The following is a 23,343-nucleotide window of genomic DNA, read 5'->3' as shown; positions in this document are numbered from 1 at the left end:
CGCGCGGTTCCAGACTGAAGCGCCTAGAACCTCTCGGCCACACCGGCCGGCGAAGCAAGTGGTAACGTGTGCTAAAAGTGAATAGTATTTCGTGTTAACACAGATCATGGATGATATTTAAGTCCAGTTAGATGGAGACTCGACCAAAATGTTTACATTTCAAATGCGTTTGCACAAACTGTTGCACCACTTCGTTACCAAGTAAGCTTCGGCTCGTATCAGCACGTTCGAAGTTATCTAGCAAACAATCCGTTTATTGATACAGTTTTACTGGTGTGTCAACACTGTAGTGTACTTGCACATGTCATTTATGCAACGAGCGGTCTAAGGCGGTGCAGTCAGAGACTGTGCGGCTGGTCCCGGCGGGGGTTCGAGTCCTCCCTCGGGCATGGGTGTTTGTGTTTGTCCTTAGGATAATTTGGGTTAAGTAGTGTGTAAGCTTAGGGACTGATGACCTTATCAGTTAAGTCGCAGAAGATTTCACACACATTTGAACTTTTTTTTTCATTTGTGCAATTAGTTATGGTAGAGTAAAACAGAGATAGATGGCCATCATTTTTTATGTTGCCAATATCAAATCCTAACCTGGAAAATTTACATTTATTGCTTTAATCACTGAAGCGCCAAAGAAACTGGTATAGGCATGCGTATTCAAATATAGAGATATGTAGACAGGCAGAATTTGGCATTGCGGTCGGAAACGCCTATGCAGGGTGATTCAAAAAGAATACCACAACTTAAGGAATTTAAAACTCTGCAACGACAAAAGGCAGAGCTAAGCACTATCTGTCGGCGAATTAAGGGAGCTATAAAGTTTCATTTAGTTGTACATTTGTTCGCTTGAGGCGCTGTTGACTACGCGTCAGCGTCAGTTGATGTTAAGATGGCGACCGCCCAACAGAAAGCTTTTTGTGTTATTGAGTACGGCAGAAGTGAATCGACGACAGTTGTTCAGCGTGCATTTCGAACGAAGTATGGTGTTAAACCTCCTGATAGGTGGTGTATTAAACTTTGGTATAAACAGTTTACAGAGAATGGGTGTTTGTGCAAAGGGAAAAGTTCTGGACGGCCGAGAACGAGTGATGAAAATGTAGCACGCATCCAGCAAGCATTTGTTCGCAGCCCAGGAAAATCGACTCGCAGAGCTAGCAGAGAGCTGCAAATTCCACAATCAACTTTATGGAGAGTCCTACGAAAAAGGTTAGTTATGAAACCTTATCGTCTGAAATTGGTTCAAGCACTGTCTGCAGCTGATAAGATTAAAAGAATCGATTTCTGTTATTTTATCCTTGCTCAAATGGAAACAGATGAATCTTTCGTTTCAAAGATTGTGTTTAGTGATGAAGCAACTTTCCACACTAACGGGAAAGTCAACCGTCACAATGTCTGTATATGGGGCACTGAGAATCCGCGGGAAACAACTCAGTATGAACGTGACTCGCCTAAGGTGAACGTTTTCTGTGCCATTTCAGCCAATAAAGTTTTTGGTCCCTTTTTCTTCGAAGGTGCTACTGTAACTGGACTACAGTATCTGGAGATGTTAGAGAATTGGCTGTTCCCTCAGCTCGAACAAGAAGCACAACAATTCATATTTCAGTAGGATGGAGCGCCACCACATTGGCACTTATCTGTCCGTAACTACCTGGACGTCAACTACACGAGGCGATGGATCGGCCGCCAGGTAGCCCGTGACAGAGCACTTCATCACTGGCCTCCAAGGAGCCCTGATCTTACCCCCTGCGATTTTTTCTTATGGGGGTATGTTAAGGATATGGTGTTTCGGCCACCTCTCCCAGCCACCATTGATGATTTGAAACGAGAAATAACAGCAGCTATCCAAACTGTTACGCCTGATATGCTACAGAGAGTGTGGAACGAGTTGGAGTATCGGGTTGATATTGCTCGAGTGTCTGGAGGGGGCCATATCTCTGAACTTGTTTTTGAGTGAAAAAAACCTTTTTAAATACTCTTTGTAATGATGTATAACAGAAGGTTATATTATGTTTCTTTCATTAAATACACATTTTTAAAGTTGTGGTATTCTTTTTGAATCACCCTGTATAAGACAGCAAGTGTCTAGCGCTGTTGTTAGATCGGTTACTGCTGCTACAATGGCAGGTTCTCGAGATTTACGTGAGTTTGAAAGCGGTGTTACAGTCGGTGCACGAGCGATGGCATCTCCGATGTAGCGCGAAGTGAGGATTTTCTCGTCCTACCATTTCACCAGTGTACCGTATCAGGAATTCGGTAAAACATCAAATTTCCGACATTGCAGCGACCGCAAAAAGATCCCGAACGTATGGGACCAACGTCGACTGAAAATAATCGTTCAACGCGACAGAAGTAAAACCCTCCCGCAAATTGCTGCAGATTTCAATGCAATGTCAGCCTGTGAACGATTCGACGAAACATCGTCGACGTGGGCTTTCGGAGCCGAACGCCCACTCATGTACCCTTCATGACTGCACGACACAAAGCCTTACTCCTATCCTGGACCTGTCAGCACCGACATTGGACTGTAATGACTGGAAACATGATGTCTGGTCTGACGAGTCTCGTTTCAAATAATATTGAGCTGATGCACGTTACGCAGACAACTTCGTGAATCCATGGATCCTGCATGTCAACAGAGGACTGTTAACGCTGCTGGAGGCTTTGTAATGGAGTGAGACGTGTGCAGATGGAGTGATATTGGACTCCTAATAAGTCTAGATACGACTCCGACAGGTGACACGTAAGTAAGTATCCTGTCTGATCATCTGCATCCATTCATGTCCATTGTGCATTCGACAGACTTGGGTAATGCGATGCGATTTTGTACGCCACACGTCCAGAATTGCTACAGAGTGGCTCTAGGAACACTCTTTTCAGTTTAAATACTTCCGCTGGCCACCAAACTCGCCAGACATGAACATTATTGAGCATATCTTGGGTGCCTTGCAATGTGCTGTTCAGAAGAGATCTCTACCCCCTCGTACACTTAACGATTTATGGACAGCACTGCAGGATTCATGGTGTCCATTCCCTCCAACACTACTGCTGCTATTAGTCTAGTGCATGCCACGTCATGTTGCGGCACTTCTGTACTCTCGCGGGGTGGGGGTGGGGGGGAGGCTACACGACATTAGGCAGGTGTACCACTTTCTTTTGGCTCTTCAATATATATTCATTAAAACAATGTAACACTCTGTTCACAAAGCTAGGACAAATTTCGAACGAAGTACGAATCGTTTTTGAATCGGTGCATATTAGTAGCGTCATTACCAAAATCACCACCTGCTCTCAATTCCATGGATTTTTCTGTTTGTCTTCCTTTCCAAAGTGAAGTACAAATCTGTCACATTCATACGACGGAAGGACTCGAGTAGCGGATTTTACAGTCTTGCCAAGATTTACGAGATGATCTGGGGACGTTTGAAAGAATTCTACGGCGACGAGTGTAGTATTGCATCATAGTGCGCGGGGTAAATGGACACCATTCCCTTCAAAAGGAACCAGTGTACAGTAAATTGTAATGTGTGCTAAAGCAGAAGTATATTTCTTGTTAACACATGCCGGTACCGTGGATGACATTTGAGCCCAATTACATGGAGATTTGACCAAAGACTTTATATTTCAAGTGCATTTGCACAAACTGGTGCACCACGTCATTGTAAAATCAGTTGCGGCTCGTATCAGCACGTTCACAGTTATCCAGTAAATATTCTGTTTGTGGATTCAGTTTTACTAGAATGTCTGTACTGTACTGTAGTGTAAGAGCACGTGTCTTTTCGCTAATAATTACGATAGTGTATAACAGATATAGAAGGTTATGATTTTTTCTGTTTGCAATATCAAACTCTAATACACCAAAAGAACATGGAAAAGTTACATATATTGCTTTATACATTCACACAAAAAAAGAAGGAAAGCTTCGTTCACAAAGTTAGAACAAATTTCAAACTAACAACGAATTGATTTTGAATCATGCAACATATAACCATTTCAACCATGTATCAGGTATAGATGGCCAGAAACGGGAAGTATACATAAGCACCTTAAAAATCACTTTTGAAACAAAGAGGAAATTGCACAAACACATCAAGAATAGTTTTGCATCATACAGTTCCCAGAACCCCGAAAGAGAAACGTTGTCTATGGATATTGTATCACAGACACAGTCCATTTGATTGTGTAGAGATGTCACTAAACCTGCCCAAAGATGTAAACAACCATGCATGGGCGTCGCCTATTAAACGGAAAGGGTCCGACAGCCGATCAGTTCCGGTCATTCCACCAGGAAGGAGGTTGTAATTCAACCGTGCCTAGACGGTCAATACCACGGTTCGATCGTGTCCGCATTGTTACATTGTGCCAGGAAGGGCTCTCAACAAGAGAAGTGTCCAGGCGTCTCGGAGTAAACCAAACCGATGTTATTCGGACATGGAGGAGGTACAGAGGGACAGGAACTGTCGGTGACATACCTCACTCAGGCCGCCCAAGGGCTACTACTGCAGTGGATGACCGCTACCTACGGATTATGGCTCGGAGGAACCCTGACAGCAACGCCTTCATATTGAATAATGCTTTCCGTGCAGCCACAGGACATCATGTTACGACTCAAACTGCGCGCAATAGGCTTCATGATGCGCAAATTCTCTCCCGACGTCCACGACGTGGTCTATCTTTGCAACCACGACACTGTGCAGCGCGGTACAGATGGGCCCAACAACATGCCGAATGGACCGCTCAGGATTGGCATCACGTTCTCTTCACCGATGAGTGTAGCATATACGTTCAACCAGACAATCGTCGGAGACGTGTTTGGAGGCAACCCGCTCAGGTTGAACGCCTTAGACACACTGTTCAGCGAGTGCAGCAAAGTGGGAGTTCCCTGATGTTTTTTGGTGGCATTGTGTGGAGCAGACGTCTGCCGCTGGTGGTCAAGGAAGGCGCCGTAACGCCTGTACGATACTGTAATGCCATCCTCCGACCGACAGTGCAACCATATCGGCAACATACTTGCGAGGCATTCATCTTCATGGACGACAATTCGGACCCCCCATCGTGCACGTCTTGTGAATGACTTCCTTCAGCATAACGGCATGGCTCGACTGGAGTGGCCAGCATGTTCTCCAGACATGAACGTTATCGACGTACATGAGATAGATTGAAAATGGCTATTTATGGACGTGACGTGACCCACCAATCAGTCTGAGGGGTCTACGCCTAATCACCGTGAGGAGTGGGACAATCTGGAGCAAGAGGGCCTCGATGAACTTGTGGATAGTATGACACGACGAATATAGGCATGCTTCGATGCAAGAGGACGTGCTACTGGTTATTAGAGGTACCGGTGTGTGCAGCAATCTGGACCACCACCTCTGAAGATCTCGCTGTATGATGGTAGAACATGCCATGTGTGGTTCTCATGAGCATTAAAAAGGATGGAAATGATGTTTATGTTGATCTCTCTTCCATTTTTCTGTATTGGTTCCGGAACTCTCAGAACCGATGTGACGCATACCTTTTTTATGTGTGTATTAAAAGAGTGGCAAATAATCTTAACATGTTGGGGGTACGTTGTGGAGAGAAATTTTTTCTGGTTCCCGTCCACATAGATAAAGCTGTCTAGACAAGGAAAGATGTAACCAGTCTTCACTTGCTTTATCCTTTACAGCATGATGTTTATGGTTTAGGTGAAGTACTAATGCAAAATTATAAACTAAACTCTTTAAGTCGTGCCTTTTGAAAGGAATTACGAGGGCTCGCTATTGTTTTTTTTCTTTATTTTTTTATGGCAGAACAAGTCATTCCTCATTGGCTAAGCCCAAACACCCAACAGGAACTGGACCCAAAGCAATTCCAGAATCACAGCTGGTTTTTATTTTTCGCTCTAGTGTTTTCCTTGGAAGCTTCCTGACGAGAAAACCATAATTTTTTTTTACTTAAACACTAGCAATTTGAAGGTCTACTTCTCTCTATCTGCATCTAGTATTGCCGACCGTGGTGGCCGTGCGGTTCTAGGCGCTCCAGTCCGGAACCGCTCTGCTGCTACGGTCACAGGTTCGAATCCTGCCTCGGGCATGGGTGTGTGTGATGTCCTTAGGTTAGTTAGGTTTAAGTAGTTCTAAGTTCTAGGGGACTGATGACCACAGCAGTTGAGTCCCATAGTGCTCAGAGCCATTTTTTTTCTTTTTTTTTTTGCATCTAGTAGAGCCATTCTTGGGAACACACTTAGTTGAAATTTATACAAAAATTAATTGTTGTCAAACTAAAAAATTATTTGGGGAGGGGGGGGAGGCTAACTATTCAAAAATAGTATGGCTGTATCTCCCAGTCGGCAGGGAAAGAGGGCCACAGCGCATCATGCTGAGAAACAACACGACGGTATGCACCTAGAACTAAAGAGACTTGAAATGTAAGTTTCCGAAACTACTCGAAGTCGAACTTACAGAAAAATGGAAAAGTATTGGCATGATATGTAATATTAAGGTGTACTAAAAACTAAAATCAATAATAAGACTTACATTTATTGAACTAAAGAGTGAAGGGAAGTATGAACGTGTCACTCGCGACACAGACTCACTATCAACTGACTGGCAGCACTGTAAAGCCGGTATCTGGGGAACTACTGCAGTTGTTCATCTCTCCCGTATGGCTATCTATCCTTGGTTTATCCTATATCCTGTACTAGAAAACGGTCACAGTTGGGGGAAAAACTATAACTGCACGGACTTCTTCTTTACACCAAATAATGTTTAAGTTCGTGACTTTACGGCTGAGCAATGCTTATGTCCGATATAGTATCACTCGATGATGTAGCAGTTTTCTGTTGATGTGATTCAGCGGTGCCTGAGAAAATATATTAAAAAAAAATCTTGTAATCCAGGTTAATTGTGGTTGGTATGAGACATGGTGTCACAATCCCCATCCAATAAAATACGAATAGGTCAAGAATGCAGATATCATTCCTCACTCATGCCCAAAGAGGCCCACTGATTTTCTTTCAGAGTAAAGACTAAACTGAACGTTTCCTGCAGTACCCACGTTAGAATGGATTTCCGTCGGTCCACAATCAAGGGTACTGCGGCACTGCTTTGCGGTGCCTTCGAAGGGTAATTATGAGGGAACGGTCAAGTAAAGAGTCACGAAGTGTGCTTTTGTATCAAAATAATGCAAGACGGCATACAGCAAATGCAGCGCACAACACACATTATTTGTCAAGATATTAGCTCATCCGATGCACCTTCCGGATATATAGTCCTGCGGTTGGTATCTACATCCGCAGGGGTTACTCTTTGTTATACCATGTACTAAGGTTGCATCACGTTCCATTCACGGACGGAGATTGGAAAGAATTACTTCTTGTACCCATCTGTGCCTACTATTATTTGCCTCCTTTCAGTTAAGGTATCGCTGTGGGAAGTATTTACAAAAAGTTGAAAAATATTCGCAGTTCATTATCTGAAAGAAGCTACTTGAAGTTTTATAAACATCTGTCGCCATATGTTCGGCGTATTTCCACCACTTTAAATATTTCTACACTTCCCTTACAGAATCTTCACAGACATACGAGTCTGACACAATTTAGAATTTCTTTCTCTGAATTAGCTCGATGTACCTGTAGGGGAAGTTGGACTATAATGGGGAACGGAGATGAAACCGGGAATCCTTATATTTCTGAGCTGGTAACATCGTTGTTTGACCGTTAGACCGTGAAGACAGCCGGCAACTTCAGTACCATCATGAGGCTTATTGTTGTGCAAAATATTTATTTTTTAGAGGTTTGTGGCTGTACATTTACTTTGTGATATTTCGCCTCCAATAAGGAACTTATGCAGCAATACAACGAACAATAGTTTTAACAGGCTTTATGAACATATGCCACCTTAAGCGACTCTTCATCTTCTCTCTTACATCCGAAGAAATTTTACAGATAACGTATATTTGGGGTAAAACCGGGTAGAAGCAATACCATAAAACCGGAACTACCTCACATTACTCCAAAACTGCGTTACATGTGGCATATGCGTGTGCCGTTAAGTACGAGGGTCGTTCAATAAATAATGCCCCACATATTTTTTCTCAGAACGTATTTACTGTTAATAGTCAGACTTTGGTGAAAATATATATGTCTTGTCTATGTCCTATTTTTCTACTTATTCTCCAACACATTCTATGGCCGCACGGCAACGTTGTGGAACAGCATGCATTTCCTGCTAATGATAGCTCTTGTCCTGTAGGCGTAGCCGTGTTTTCACTGAGTGACTGACACTCTTTTCGTCTTCAAAAGTGTGTTCCGCGAAGAGAATCAGAGACATGGAAGTCCAAGGTTGCCAGGTTTGGACTATAGGACGATGAGGCAATGGCTCCGAGCCTAGCTTGACGATGTGTTCCCGGCTTCTCAGACCTGTGTGTGGGCGTGCTTTATCGTGCTGGAGCAAGATTTCTGCTGGATTCTTGTCCGATTGAACACGTCGGAAACGGTTGTTGAGTTTATTCAGAGTCTTCACGTACGCCTCTGAATTGCTGGTTGACCCTCTTGGAATGACATCCACGGGAATGACGCCAACACAATCCCAGAAGACTGTCGCCATGACTTTTCCGGCAGAGGGGGTTGCCTTGAATTTCCTCTTATGTCGTGAATGAGGATGATGTGACTCCATGGATTGCCTTTTTGATTCTGGAGCGAAGTGGTGCACCCAGCTTTTGTCCCCGGAACGATCAGTGATAGAAATTCCTCTTCGTCGGTCTCAAAACGCTCCAACAATTCAGATGATGTGGCCTTTTGTTGAATCTTGTGGTCCACTGTGAACATTCGTGGAACACCTCTTTGAATGTCCGAGAGTCTGGATCATTGCGGACGCACTTCGAATGCTGACCGACAGCTGTAGAACCAACTGTCGACTTGTGATGCGCCGGTCGGAACGAATAACGGCATCCGCACGAATCAGCATGTCTGGAGCAGTGGCTGTGACAGGACTTCCCGAGCGTGGCTGATCAGGGAGCTCTGTTTCTGCATTTCCCGAGGCTGTAACTTTCTTTACCCACCGCCTAATTGTACTCCTATCAACTGCAGCGTCGCCATACAATGCACACAAACGTTTATGGATGTTCACGACGGTTTATTTTTCTGCACACAAGAATTCAAAAACAGCACGCTGCTTGTAATGTGAGTCGTATGTATACGCTATTTTGGTGCTGTACTACGGCTCTGCCATCTGCCAGGATGGCGCACGGAACCAACATCAGATGAGAAGCACCAACTAGGACGTTTGTCTATGTATAATAATGGCATTTTTTTTAAATGGAACATTTCTTATTGAAAGACCCTTGTATATGGTTTCAACAGTGCTGTACGTGTGTGTGCAAGTTTTAATAACTACAATTTAATAATTACATATAGAATTTACAATTACTTTGTGCCAAATTTTAGATTATTTTTGTTGCTAACAATCTGATTCATTATCCCTTATTGAAGAGGTATATTTTCATTTGAGATGGGACCCTTAAGAGCCGCATACGGTTAGGAAATTAAGACACGACTGCACAGCCATCCATGAAGAGTGGAAACCCAGTACCAAATAGCTCACTTGTGCGTACTTGCAAATACTACAGCAGCAACAACGCGAAATGACCTATCTAGGTTCAAAAAGACGGATACTTTCCCGCTAAATGCAGATGCATTTGGCGAAGAGGAATTTGCAAAATTAGATACAAAAGAAAGAATGATGACAGATTCCCAGAAGGCAACAGCTGTGTTTTTTCGACATCCTGGTCTATCGACTGAGGGGCAAACACGGTCTTCATTTTCTGTATCAGCGGAGAACGTAAAGCAAGTTCCTCATTACGAGAGACCATCTGAAACCAGCTGAAGAGCAAACTGTGCCGTAATCATGGAGTCTCCCCAGAGTCAGAAGAATCTGAAGATATGTGAGGCTAACAGCTCTCCTTAATATGAGAATGAAACGTCTTGTCTTCTTTGTAAAGAGACCTGCTCGTCAACAAGAAAAATCACGTGATTGGGTAAAGTAGCAAAATAGTGGCAATGTGGGGCCATGAGGATTGTACAGGGTGGACTGAAGATGACTTGGATGAGTATCGGTGTATCCCATCCCTCAGACGGGAAATATGATACTGCCCGTTTGTGCCATACAAAGTCCTTGCTTTTACCACAAGGCACGGAGTATAACCGTATATTGCGTAGTGCTAGGTTATATTAGATACAATTTAAACAATTAGAAATAAGTCCTCATAGATCATGTATGTTCTTTATGCCTAGATTACCTTCCGCCTAAATTAATTTGAAGGCGTAACAAAGAAAATGGTCATTTTCATCTAGTTTTCTCCTCAAATATACGGTTATGGCACAACTTCCCCTCTATCAGATATGATACTGGTCCCATGAACTTGAGCAGTAATCACGTACACCTACGTCCACATATATACTCCGCAAGACACCATAAAGTGCTTGGTGGAGGGTACGTTGTACTACTTCCTTCCCAGTTGTAAACGGAGCGAGGGAGAATCAACTGTTCGGTTCTGTACGAACCTAGATGTCCCTTATCAGTATGTCACAGTTCTTAAGGGAGCTGTTTGTTACTGGTACTAGTATCGTTCTGCAGTCTTACACAAATGTTGATTCTCTAAACTTTCTCAATAGTGTTGTGAGATAAAAGTCTTCTTCCCTGCAGTGATGCTCATTTGAGTTGACGTACTGTTCAAACTAGCGGACCGTACTAGTATCATAAAGCATTTTGTACTGTAGGGATACTGTAATTTTCCAGTATCGTGATTTTTCCAAATTCGTTAAGGCGAATATCGGGAGCGTCACTCTGAAAGGACAAAGCCGATTTGCTTTTGCTATCTCGCCTAGTCGAGCTTCAGCTGCGTCTGCTACATCGACGGAACGTTTCCCATTATCTTACATCTGTTCTTTTTTTCACAATAAACTACAACTTTAAAAAAGTCGTCGAAAGGTCAGCACTCAACTTGCGTTCGGAAGTTGCGTGATGCGGCGAAAGAGCAGCTCCATCATTGACCTGACTCAATCGCCCCCAAAATTTACAGAAAACTTATATCTTTGCGAGACTGTTGCCCGAGCAGTGGGAATGATTATTTGGCAGCTCTCTCGCATATCTCTTTCCTTGCACTGGGCCTCCTACAAAAGCGAAAGTGCGGCTCCATCATCGACCTCACTCATTCACCACAAAATTTACAGAAAACCTGTATCTTGGTGTGACTGTTGCCTGAACAGCTCCCTCGCGTGTCCTTTACCTTGCACTGGGCCTGCTTTAATGTTAGTTTCTCAATAAAGCATTTTCACAGTCTCGGACGTCATTCTGTGTTTCATTTGAAGGACTCTTCTAGTAACAGCAAGTAGATATCTTATTGGGTACCCGCTTTGCCACCATTGTCAGTCGCGCCATCCTATAGTCACGCGAGAAAGGAACATCTGGCGCCACTAAATAATGCCGCTGTCAACTTGCTACCATTCTCGTTCGTCCTGGTCCAGTAACACCAGGACTGGTTTATGCGGCGCAGCGGGAGGCAACTCGCATCTCAGCGACGCTACGGTAAGGACTTGTCTGAACAGCCGCCCCCCTCCAAACCAACGGCCGTTGCCGCCGGTGCTACAGTTTGGCATTACCTCCGGTTTGAGCGAAAGTATAAAAGAGCAGACGCCTCCAGAGGCAGACACACACGGCGACCCACCAGACTACAGTGCAGACCTCGTGTTCGCAACTCCACATCTCCTCATCATGAAGGCCGTAAGTATGCACAGCACTTCTTACGGAATAAAATTTCTGTTGAACTATGAACTATAGGAGGTTAACTAATACACATATCACTCCAAGCTGATTCTATCAGTTACTAAGGTTAATGAAAATTCATGGCAGATTAAACCTGTGTGCCGGACCGAGACTCGAACTCGGGACCTGGCGGAAGTAAAGCTGTGAGGTCGGGGCGTGAGTCGTGCTTGAGTAGCTCAGTTGGTAGAGCACTTGCCCGCGAAAGGCAAAGGTCCTGAGATCGAGTCTCGGTCCGGCACACAGTTTTAATCTGCCAGGAAGTTTCATATCAGGGCACACTCCGCTGCAGAGTGAAAATTTCATTCTGGAAACATCCCCCAGGCTGTGGCTAAGCCATGTCTGCGCAATATCCTTTCTTTCAGGAGTGCTAGTTCTGCAAGGTTCGCAGGACAGCTTCTGTAAAGTTTGGAAGGTAGGAGACGAGGTACTGGCAGAAGTAAAGCCGTGAGGACGGGGCGTGAGTCGTGCTTGGGTAGCTCAGATGGTAGATCACTTGCCCGCGAAAGGCAAAAGTCTCGAGTTCGAGTCTCGGTCCGGCACACAGTTTTAATCTGCCAGGAAGTTTCATATCAGCGCGCACTCCGCTGCAGAGTGAAAATCTGATTCATACTAAGGTTAATGTTTCTACTAATGAAAATTGCGAGATGCTTGCATTGTAAGATCCACATATCGATTGCACCAAGGTTTTATAGAGTAAGAAAACTATTAATAAGTAGCTTATACTGCGTACTAATCGCAGGCGTATTGTTGTTGTTCTCCTTTCTGTGTCGAATATTGACGACTGGTTAGGACTCCCAGAAATCAAACAGACAAAGAGTCCAACTATAAAGATGCTCCACTCTTTCAATTTTTTCTCTGTATTCAGATAGAACCAGTTCACCGGCACTGACAATTGTTGTTGTCGCTGTTGTTCACTTCAGTCCAAAGACTGGCTTGATCCACCTATCTACACTAGTCTGCCCTGTACTAGTCGAATCATCTCTGCATAGCTGCAGGGAGCTGCATGTATTTCAGATAGTTTAGTGTATTCAAGGCTTCATCTCTCTTTACAAATTTTTTCCTACAAAATTGTTGAGGCTTTCGTGGCCACTTGTTGACAAACTGCCTATTGGCTTCTGTCTCGGGTTCTTCGGCCGACGTTCATCTAATGATTTTTCTGACGTTTCGCCAGCACGAGTGGCTGGCATTGTCAAAGCTTCACCCTCCATCACCACCGGCAATGGAGGGTGAAGCTTTGACAATGCCAGCCACTCGTGCTGGCGAAACGTCAGAAAAATCATTAGATGAACGTCGGCCGAAGAACCCGAGACAGAAGCCAATAGGCAGTTTGTCAAATTTTTTCCTCCTCTATTCAGTACAGCCAGTTCATTATCTAAGAATTCCAGTAATGCAGGCCTCAAAATTCTACTATACGTCATGTTCCGACAGCTTCCGTCCTCTTTCTAAATGTACTGTTCCGGTACTGTTTCATATGCACGTATCGGTATACATAAAAAAAATTCTTTCTGACAACTGCTGACTAACCAATAGGGAGCTGTATCTTTAAACTCATCTTTATCTGGTGGTTAGTTACGTTAGTTGATTTCTGCCCGTTCAGTTCTACACGGCATCGTTTTTCGATATTTGCCGCTATGAACTTTAATACAAACGAAAACGTGAAACTAATTTTTGAAATAATTTCGTAAAACCTGAGTTTGAGTTTAAAGTCAATATGACAAAAGTTTCTTTCTCTTTGGATTTCCGGTGAATCTCATTTCACGTTCAGTAAGACAATGCTTCAGATGTACACGTTGAGGAGTTTCTCTTTCTGTGCCACTCGATATCTGAAACCAACAGATCTCGTGTGTTGAAGAAAGCAATATTCAACTGCGTCAGTTGACTTCTGATACCAAGAAGACATCGGATGCATGGCGCTCCACAGCTACCATTTCGTTGGTTTACCATTTTGTAAAATAAAATAAGGCTTCAAGATATATAAAAATTGATCATTATCCCAACGATGTTCAGAACTCGCCTATAATCAGAAGCCTTACTTGTAACTGGTCACATCGTAAATGGTATCGTGCACACTGCCTAGCAACTGCCAGAGTTTAATTTGGCCTCAGGAGACACTGTAAGATTAAAATCACATAAGTACACAGTTAATTGGTAAAATCATATGAAAGAGGTAACAGCTCATGTTAGTTTTAGCAGAAGACATGTTTTACTGGATTCACGAATACTGATGGTCCACGATAAACGTTGCCTACTCCTCCAATGACTAACTTCAGCTGGAGTAGCTACATATTTTCGAGTAGCTACATCTTTGCCCGTTTTGGCCATTCAGTTCCAACCGAAAGCAGAACCGTTCTCTGCCGATGGCATCATACGGATGTCAGTGGGATGCGGCATGGAAGGTACATGGGGTCAGAACATTGGTCTCCCGGTCGTTTCAGCTTCCCAGACGCTGGATCCGCTACTTTTCACTCAAGTGGCTCCCCAATTGGATCCACAAACCTGAGTGCACCCTATTCCAACCCTCTCACCAAGAACAACGACAAATCCTACTGAGGAAATTTAGAGAACCAGCATTTGAGGCTGACTGCAGTACAATTTTACTGCCTCCAACTTATATTTCGCGGAAAGACCACAAAGATAACATAAGAGAGCTTAGGGCTCGTACAGAGGCATATAGGCAGTCATTTTTCCCTTCGTTCTGTTTTGCATTGGAACAGGGAGAGAAGATGCTAGTGTGGTACGAAGTACCCTCCGCCAAACGGTATGGTGGATTGCGGAGTATGTATGTAGATGTAGATGTAGATAAAGAAGTCTTACCCTAGTTCTCCACTCACCAGTCATACACTATAGATAGTGAGACACAGAGTGGTCTTCTACTATAGCTACCAGGAGCTGTTCGCCCTGCCGCTTGTTTGTAACAAGGCTACAAATATTTACAAGGCTATATGCAGCCATATAAGAAATTGAAGCGTGCAAAAGACCTGATGGGATGCACAAATGCACGTAAACAGGGGGTATGCAAATGATGAGATTGCAGTTACCTGAGACAGGTAGAAAGTCCACCAGAGTTGATTAGTCCATTAGTCACGTTCGTGTTTACCCTTGTTACAAAGCATGAAAGGCTGTATAAGAGACGAGAAGAGCGTGAGGCTCTGATTAGTCACTGCGAAGACTGACAGATATACACTACTCGCCATTAATATTGCTACACCAAGAAGAAATGCAGATGATAAACGGGTATTCATTGGACAAATATATTACACTAGAACTGACACGTGATTACATTTTCACGCAATGTGGGTGCATAGATCCTGAGAAATCAGTATCCAGAACAACCACCTCTGGCCGTAATAACGACCTTCATACGCCTGGGCATTGAGACAAACAGAGCAGGTACAGCTGCCCATGCAGCTTCAACACGATATCACAGTTCATCAAGAGTAGTGACTGGTGTATTGAGACGAGCCCGTTGCTCGGCCACCATTTTCCAGACGATTTCAATTGGTGAGAGATCTGGAGAATGTGCTGACCAGGTCAGCAGTCGAACATTTTCTGTATCCAGAAAGGCCCGTACAGGACCTGCAACATGCCGTCGTGCATTATCCTCCTGAAATGTAGGGTTTCGCAGGGTTCGGATGAAGGGTACAGCTACAGGTCGTAACACATATGAAATGTAATGTCCACTGTTTAAAGTGCCATCAATTCGAACAAAAGGTGACCGAGACGTGTAGCCAATGGGACCCGATACCATCACGCCAGGTGATACGCCAGTATGGCAATGACGAAGACACGTTTCCAATGTGCATTCACCTTGATATCGCCAAACACGGATGCGACCATCACGATGCTGTGAACAGAACCTGGATTCATCCGAAAAAATGACGTTGTGCCATTCGTGCACCCAGGTTCGTCGTTGAGTACACCATGACAGGCGCTCCTGTCTGTGATGCAGCGTCAAGGGTACCACAGCCATGGTCTCCGAGCTGATAGTCCATGCTGCTGCTAACGTCGTCGTACTGTTCGTGCAGACGGTTGTTGTCTTGCAAACGTCCCCATCTGTTGACTCAGGAATCGAGACGTGGCTTCACGATCCGTTACAGCTATGCTGATAAGATGCCTGTCATCTCGACTGCTAGTGATACGAGGCCGTTGGGATCCAGCACGGCGTTCCGTATTACCCTCCTGAAGCCACCGATTCCATATTCTGCTAACAGTCATTGGATCTCAACTAACGCGAGGAGCAATGTCGCGATACGATAAAGCGCAATAGCGATAGGCTACAATCCAACCTTTATCAAAGTCGGAAACGTGATGGTACGCATTTCTCCTCCTTACACGAGGCTTCACAACAACGTTTCACCAGGCAACGCCGGTCGACTGTTATTTTGTGTATGAGAAATCGGTTGGAAACTTTCCTCATGTCAGCACTTTGTAGGTGTCGCCACCGGCACCAACCTTCTGTGAATGCTCTGAAAAGCTAATCATATCACAGCATCTTCTTTCTGTCGGTTAAATTTCGTGTCTGTAGCACGTCATCTTCGTGGTGTAGCAATTTTAATGGCCAGTAGTGTAATTGCGTAGGCATCCGCGGCCAGAGTCAGTAGACATAATAGTTTTCTGTGTATAGTACCGCGTCGCACTTAATAAAACCACTGCTGGAGAAAACCAACTTTTCGACCACGGTTGCAGGGGCCTTGTTCTGGGTCTACTGGTCAAGAGGAAGATGCAACGTTGGTTTTCTCCAGCAGCCGTTCTATACAATATGACGCTGTACCATATCCAGAAAACTTATATGTCGAAGGCAAACAGAGTTTGAAAACTACCTCATTGTGGGCGTCTGTTTGGTCGGTTGGCCAGATCGTGTAATATCTGGAACTGAAGGACATTCGGATGTCACAGCAACCTGATGTTCGTCGGCATGGAATCGTGAGAACAGCCATACGCGTCTTCAAGGTACCAGACCGTGTCTGACTACCGCACGAACACCATTGTGTCGTGTATTAAGAACTTCGTAACCCCTTCATGTCTGCCTCTACCATCCGAGAACAACGAATGGATGTCCTGCCACGTTCTGTGTAATCTCACACTATTCGTCGGAGACAGCAGCCGCTGGGCGTCTCATGGGTAGGTTGCTGTGGACGCTGCAACATAGAATGCTGCATATTGAGTGGTACTGTAAGCGGGAAGTATTAGATTTCAGCGATGACTCGTGATGGTGCACTATCTTGGACGACTGTCGTCAGTGAGTATGACAGCGATCTGGAGAGAAGTCTCAAGATCTAGACAGAAGTCTGATGTTTCCTATGTTAAGGAGTTGCACAGCAATGTTAGGCCTGATGACATGGTGAGGAAGTGAGGGCATCATGTATGACTCCAAATCATGCCTGTAGTGATTCAGGCAACTGTGATTCAGGCAACTGAGACGGTACGTCTTGGACATGCTGCGTCATTACGTTGCAGTGCTATTTTCAACAGGTCAGTGCTCGTCCACCTACGGCAGATGTGTCTTTGAAGTATACGCGTGATGTTGAGCTACTCCCATGGCCAGCAAGATCTGCAGTTATGAAGGCTGAGTGTCAATACCCAGGACCCCAATGACGAGTAGCTACAACAGTACACCAGATTGTTTCAGGAGAGGATACAACGAGTTCATGACACCCTTCGAGACAGAATTAGTACATGTATTGAATTACAGGGTGATTCAAAAAGAATACCACAACTTTAAAAATGTGTATTTATTGAAAGAAACATAATATAACCGTCTGTTATACATCATTACAAAGAGTATTTAAAAAGGTTTTCTTTTCACTCAAAAACAATTTCAGAGATGTTCAATATGGCCCCCTCCAGACACTCGAGCAATATCAACCCGATACTCCAACTCGTTCCACACTCTCTGTAGCATATCAGGCGTAACAGTTTGGATAGCTGCTGTTGTTTCTCGTTTCAAATCATCAATGGTGGCTGGGACAGGTGGCCGAAACACCATAGTCTTAACATACCCCCATAAGAAAAATTCGCAGGGGGTAAGATCAGGGCTTCTTGGAGGCCAGTGATGAAGTGCTCTGTCACGGGCTGCCTGGCGGCCGATCAATCGCCTCGGGTAGTTGACGTTCAGGTAGTTACGGACAGATAAGTGCCAATGTGGTGGCGCTCCATCCTGCTGAAATATGAATTGTTGTGCTTCTTGTTCGAGCTGAGGGAACAGCCAATTCTCTAACATCTCCAGATACTGTAGTCCAGTTACAGTAGCACCTTCGAAGAAAAAGGGACCAAAAACTTTATTGGCTGAAATGGCACAGAAAACGTTCACCTTAGGCGAGTCACGTTCATACTGAGTTGTTTCCCGCGGATTCTCAGTGCCCCATATAGTCGATTCACTTCTGCCGTACTCAATAACACAAAAAGCTTTCTGTTGAGCGGTCGCCATCTTAGCATCAACTGACGCTGACGCCTAGTCAATAGCGCCTCAAGCGAACAAATGTACAACTAAATGAAACTTTATAGCTACCTTAATTCGCCGACAGATAGTGCTTAGCTCTGCCTTTTGTCGTTGCTGAGTTTTAAATTCCTAAAGTTGTGGTATTCTTTTTGAATCACCCTGTATTTTATTTTGATGATCATTGCTACCTATGTAGGTTGGGCTGAACAAAATATTTTCGCATTCGTAAGGGAAAGTTGGTGATTGAAATTTCGTAAATAGATCTCCCTGCGACGAAAATCTTTGCTTTAATGACTTCCATCCCAACTCGCGTATCATATCTGCCACACTCTCTCCCCTATTACGTGATAATACAAAACGAGCTGAGCTTTTTTGCACCCTTTCGATGTCCTCCGTCAATCCCACCTGGTAAGGATCCCACACCGCGCAGCAATATTGTAACAGAGGACGAACGAGTGTAGTGTAAGCTGTCTCTTTAGTGGACTTGTTCCATCTTCTAAGTGTCCTGCCAATGAAACGCAACCTTTGGCTCGCCTTCCCCACAATATCATCTATGTGCTCTTTCCAACTGAAGTTGTTCGTAATTTTAGCACCCAGGTACTTAGTTGAATTGACAGGCTTGAGAATTGTACTATTTATCGAGTAATCGAATTCCAACGGATTTATTTTGGAACTCGTATGGATCACCTCACACTTTTCGTTATTTAGCGTCAACTGCCACCTGCCACACCATACAGCAATCTTTTCTAAATCCCTTTGCAACTGATACTGGTCTTCGGATGACCTTACTAGACGGTAAATTACAGCATCATCTGCGAACAACCTAAGACAACTGCTCAGATTGTCATCCAGGTCATTTATATAGATCAGTAGGACATCACATGGTTAAATGGACTTACACAGGCAGGTTCTTGGCGAATCTGGCTTGATTTTGTAATCACTGAAGTAACACCTCGTACTCTCTCAACCTATTTATATAATTCTTGCCCTCCTGAGTACTTAAAGTTATTGTTTTCTTGTTCATCATTTGTGACATCGTCCTTAATACCGCTATCCTGCAAACCTGTGTAGGAGAATCAGTAACAGCAATAATAAAATCATATTTCTGTAAACATCTTAACAACGTTAGTACAGTTTTAGTTGAAAAGCACGGCTGTGTGTCTTACCTGAGAACAGTAACTGTCAAAGACTAATAAGTGCTGTCTCTCGTCCCTCTCTCAGATGTTTGTTGCGGTGATCCTGGGAGTGGTGGCTGTCGCCAGGGCGACCACAGTACCAGCTGGCTCCAGCATCTACCAGCAACCTCAGTACCAACCACTCCAACCTGGGGTGCAGTACCAGGCTCTGGTGCAGCCACGGCCTGTCGTGCAGTCAGAACAGGTGGTGGGAGGCCGCGTCGTGCCTGGAGTGTACCCAGGCAGTGTGGGCTCGCACGTCTACACCTCGGGGATCGTCCCCAGTGTCTACTCCTCTGGAATCGTTCGTGGCGTCCACCCTGCCAACGCTGCCCCCACTGTAGGAGGGTCCTACCCTTACTATCCCACCGCCTAAGCTTCCAGTTCACAGATTACCTGAACAATTTCACGACGTCTTTCGCTGATCTATGAATGACTGTGTATGTCCAAATTTGGTGAATAAATCTTTTCTCAGTGTCACTATAATGAATTATTTTGTATTCACGTCTTTTTCCCCATGTGTCACACTTAATTGTACATTCTGAATTAAGTTTTGTTTTTACACTGTAACAGTAATTATATGCCGGATTTATGTTTGGGTCGTCAGTTTCGTAACTGACTTAATATGGCACTACCCTCTCCACACAAATTCATTTCATGTCCCAGCCTCTTTGTCTCACAGTAGGACTTTCAAACAATCCTAAATTATTTGTGGTTGTTGTTGTTGTGGTCTTCAGTCCTGAGACTGGTTTGATGCAGCTCTCCATGCTACTCTATCCCGTGCAAGCTTCTTCATCTCCCAGTACCTACTGCAACCTACATCCTTCTGAATCTGCTTAGTGTATTCTTCTCTTGGTCTCCCCCTACGATTTTTACCCTCCACGCTGCCCTCCAATACTAAATTGGTGATCCCTTGATGCCTCATAACATGTCCTACCAACCGATCCCTTCTTCTGGTCAAGTTGTGCCACAAACTTCTCTTCTCCCCAATCCTATTCAATACTTCCTCATTAGTTATGTGATCTACCCATCTAATCTTCAGCATTCTTCTGTACCACCACATTTCGAAAGCTTCTATTCTCTTCTTGTCCAAACTATTTACCATCCATGTTTCACTTCCATACATGGCTACACTCCATACAAATACTTTCAGAAATGACTTCCTGACACTTAAATCTATACCCGATGTTAACAAATTTCTCTTCTTCAGAAACGTTTTACTTGCCATTGCCAGTCTACATTTTATATCCTCTCTACTTCGACCATCATCAGTTATTTTGCTCCCCAAATAGCAAAACTCCTTTACTACTGTAAGTGTCTCATTTCCTAATATAATTCCCTCAGCTTCACCCGACTTAATTCGACTACATTCCATTATCCTCGTTTTGCTTTTGTTGATGTTCATCTTATATCCTCCCTTCAAGACACCATCCATTCCGTTCAACTGCTCTTCCAAGTCCTTTGCGGTCTCTGACAGAATTACAATGTCATCGGCGAACCTCAAAGTTTTTATTTCTTCTCCATGGATTTTAATACCTACTCCTACTTTTTCTTTTGTTTCCTTTACTGCTTGCTCAATATACAGATTGAATAACATCGGGGAGAGGCTACAACCCTGTCTTACTCCCTTCCCAACCACAGCTTCCCTTTGATGTCCCTCGACTCTTATAACTGCCATCTGGTTTCTGTACAAATTGTAAATAGCCTTTCGCTCCCTGTATTTTACCCCAGCCACCTTTAGAATTTGAAAGAGAGTATTCCAGTCAACATTGCCAAAAGCTTTCTCTAAGTCTACAAATGCTAGTTATTTGTGGTATGTACTCTAATCTCTGTCTTCCCCTACAATTTTTACCCTCTGTGCTTCCATCTAATACAACGGAAATGGTTGTGTGATATCCTTAACCCTTAACTCACGAAGTGACTTTTCAGTAACGCAAGCTATGAGGTGTCGTCTCTGATACCCCTAGCTTCCAACCAAGTTTTAAGCTAAAAATCATTTGGAACCTTAATATATGTTGTATAACATTTATGGTTACAACTACAAAAGTGTTGTTTAAATACTGCTTGTTGATTTTATTGCACGAAATAAAGCCAACAGAATTTTATTTTAGTATCACGCAAAAATCACATACTTTTGTGGAGCTCCTTCAATAGTACACATAAACGAACTGTTAGAGAATTGAATTTTACGTGCTGAAAAATTATGGTATCCCTGGAGAAAGCAAATTTAGAAAGTTAAAGTAATTTCCGGGGTTTAAACTTGCATACAGAAACTGAACTCGATGGCCAGAGAAAGAAAGGCTGCAAAATTAATAATCATACTGCGATCTACATCGTTCTTTACCACCATTCAGAACACATTTAATTTTAACTAACACTGTGAGTATTCTGTTGGAGAAGCAGAAAGGTGCTCATCACCATTGTCCTGAAGTTCTTCCTCTAATTAGTCGTCTTGTTCGCTAGCAGAATTCTGACCACTGGCGGTTGAAAAACCTTAATTCTCTTTGTCTGCTTCTTGTTCTATGTGACTGACATCATTCTCCATCCATTGACTAAAATCTTCACCGAACAGAGTGCGCAAATCTGTCAGATGCTTGCTAACACATTTTGTACTGAACTGACGAAAAGAGAAGCGTAGTTCCCGAGGCGCGATCTGGAGACCCCACCACGTGTCGACGGCACAGGTGAGTAACAATCAAATAAGGCGGTGACGCAACTGACAGTAGTAATTTGTGGGGTTTGTGATTAAAGGAAGGTAGGTGGTGCATAAGACCATTCCATCATAACTGACCTACGAGACCGACTTAGAAAATTCTGACGTGGTGTGAGAGACCATACCTCGTGAGTTAAGGGCTAAACATATCCTATGATCCTATCTCTTGTACTTCTCAATATTCTTCAAGTATTTCTCCGTCGATTCTTTGGAGAACATACCCACTCTTCACCTTAGCAGCAGACATATTTTTCGACATATTTCAGTAGCACATCACAAATGTTGTGGCATTCATCTGTCATGTGTCATTTTGCTTCCAAACTACCAGAAACCCTTAACTTCATTTGCTTTGCGAATATCAGTTTGTTATATTGTGTATGGTTGGTTTCATTTGTGTTACCCTCAATACATTCGACTTCGTAGTTTTATCTAAAATCTATATTCTGTACTAGAGTGCTGCAACGCTCCATGTTTGACCGGTCACGGCTCGCCTGTTGACGGGGGGACCGAGCCGCTCGTGTCCGGCCCCATACGACTCGGCTCGGTCACGTACTCGCGCCATGTCTGTTGTCCGGATTCCGGACACGCGGATAACCGAGCATGACCGGTCACCGCCGACGCCTCACCTCGCCTCGCCCCGGCTCGCTGCTCTGTACTTAACTGTACAAATCCAACGCCTCTCTCTCTCTCTCTCTCTCTCTTTTAATACAAAAGTTACATTTCCAAGAACGGGTACGTTACTCAGCTAAACTCATAGAGCACTTTCTTTTATAATATTTACTCCCGTCTTCCTAACGTCCGGGAATTTTGTTGTAAATAAAACATTGATCAGAAGAGACCAATCTGTGTTAATGTAATGAGATGTAAGCGTCAAATAGTGCACCTGATTATGCGAATCAGTCCACATATCAACTATCGCAGCACATGTTTTATTAATAACTTCCGCAATAACAGAAGGCATTATACTGTATTGCATCAGCTTGTTCTTTGACATGTCTGCTTACAGTAGAGGGATGTGGCATGACATCTGCCACGTTAACTTTTCCATAATGCGCACCTAGATGTATTAATTCTTGGCCTAGTTCTGTGAAACCTTCACCGCAAACAGCATTAAAAGGTCTCATATCTTTAGCACACATTGCAACACACTTTGCTGTAATCTTATTTTTTATTACTGCCGGTATTTCTGAAGGAGCTGTATCTTTGTGAGGTTTCTTGCAA

The 23,343-nt window shown here is 43.8% G+C and overlaps 1 protein-coding gene across 1 annotated transcript; it reads left to right on the top strand.

Annotated features, from left to right (window-relative positions):
• Positions 1 to 11,453: 11,453 nt before the first annotated feature.
• On the top strand, positions 11,454 to 19,895 carry LOC126100772 (uncharacterized). Its single transcript, XM_049911391.1, has 2 exons — positions 11,454 to 11,753; positions 19,456 to 19,895. The coding sequence occupies exons 1-2, from the start codon at positions 11,454 to 11,456 to the stop codon at positions 19,783 to 19,785; spliced, it is 630 nt and encodes a 209-aa protein (XP_049767348.1). The 3' UTR covers positions 19,786 to 19,895.
• Positions 19,896 to 23,343: the final 3,448 nt, after the last annotated feature.

Source organism: Schistocerca cancellata, chromosome 9, assembly GCF_023864275.1.
Source record: "Schistocerca cancellata isolate TAMUIC-IGC-003103 chromosome 9, iqSchCanc2.1, whole genome shotgun sequence".
Taxonomy (NCBI): domain Eukaryota; kingdom Metazoa; phylum Arthropoda; class Insecta; order Orthoptera; family Acrididae; genus Schistocerca; species Schistocerca cancellata.
This window is presented reverse-complemented; position numbering and strand designations above follow the sequence as displayed.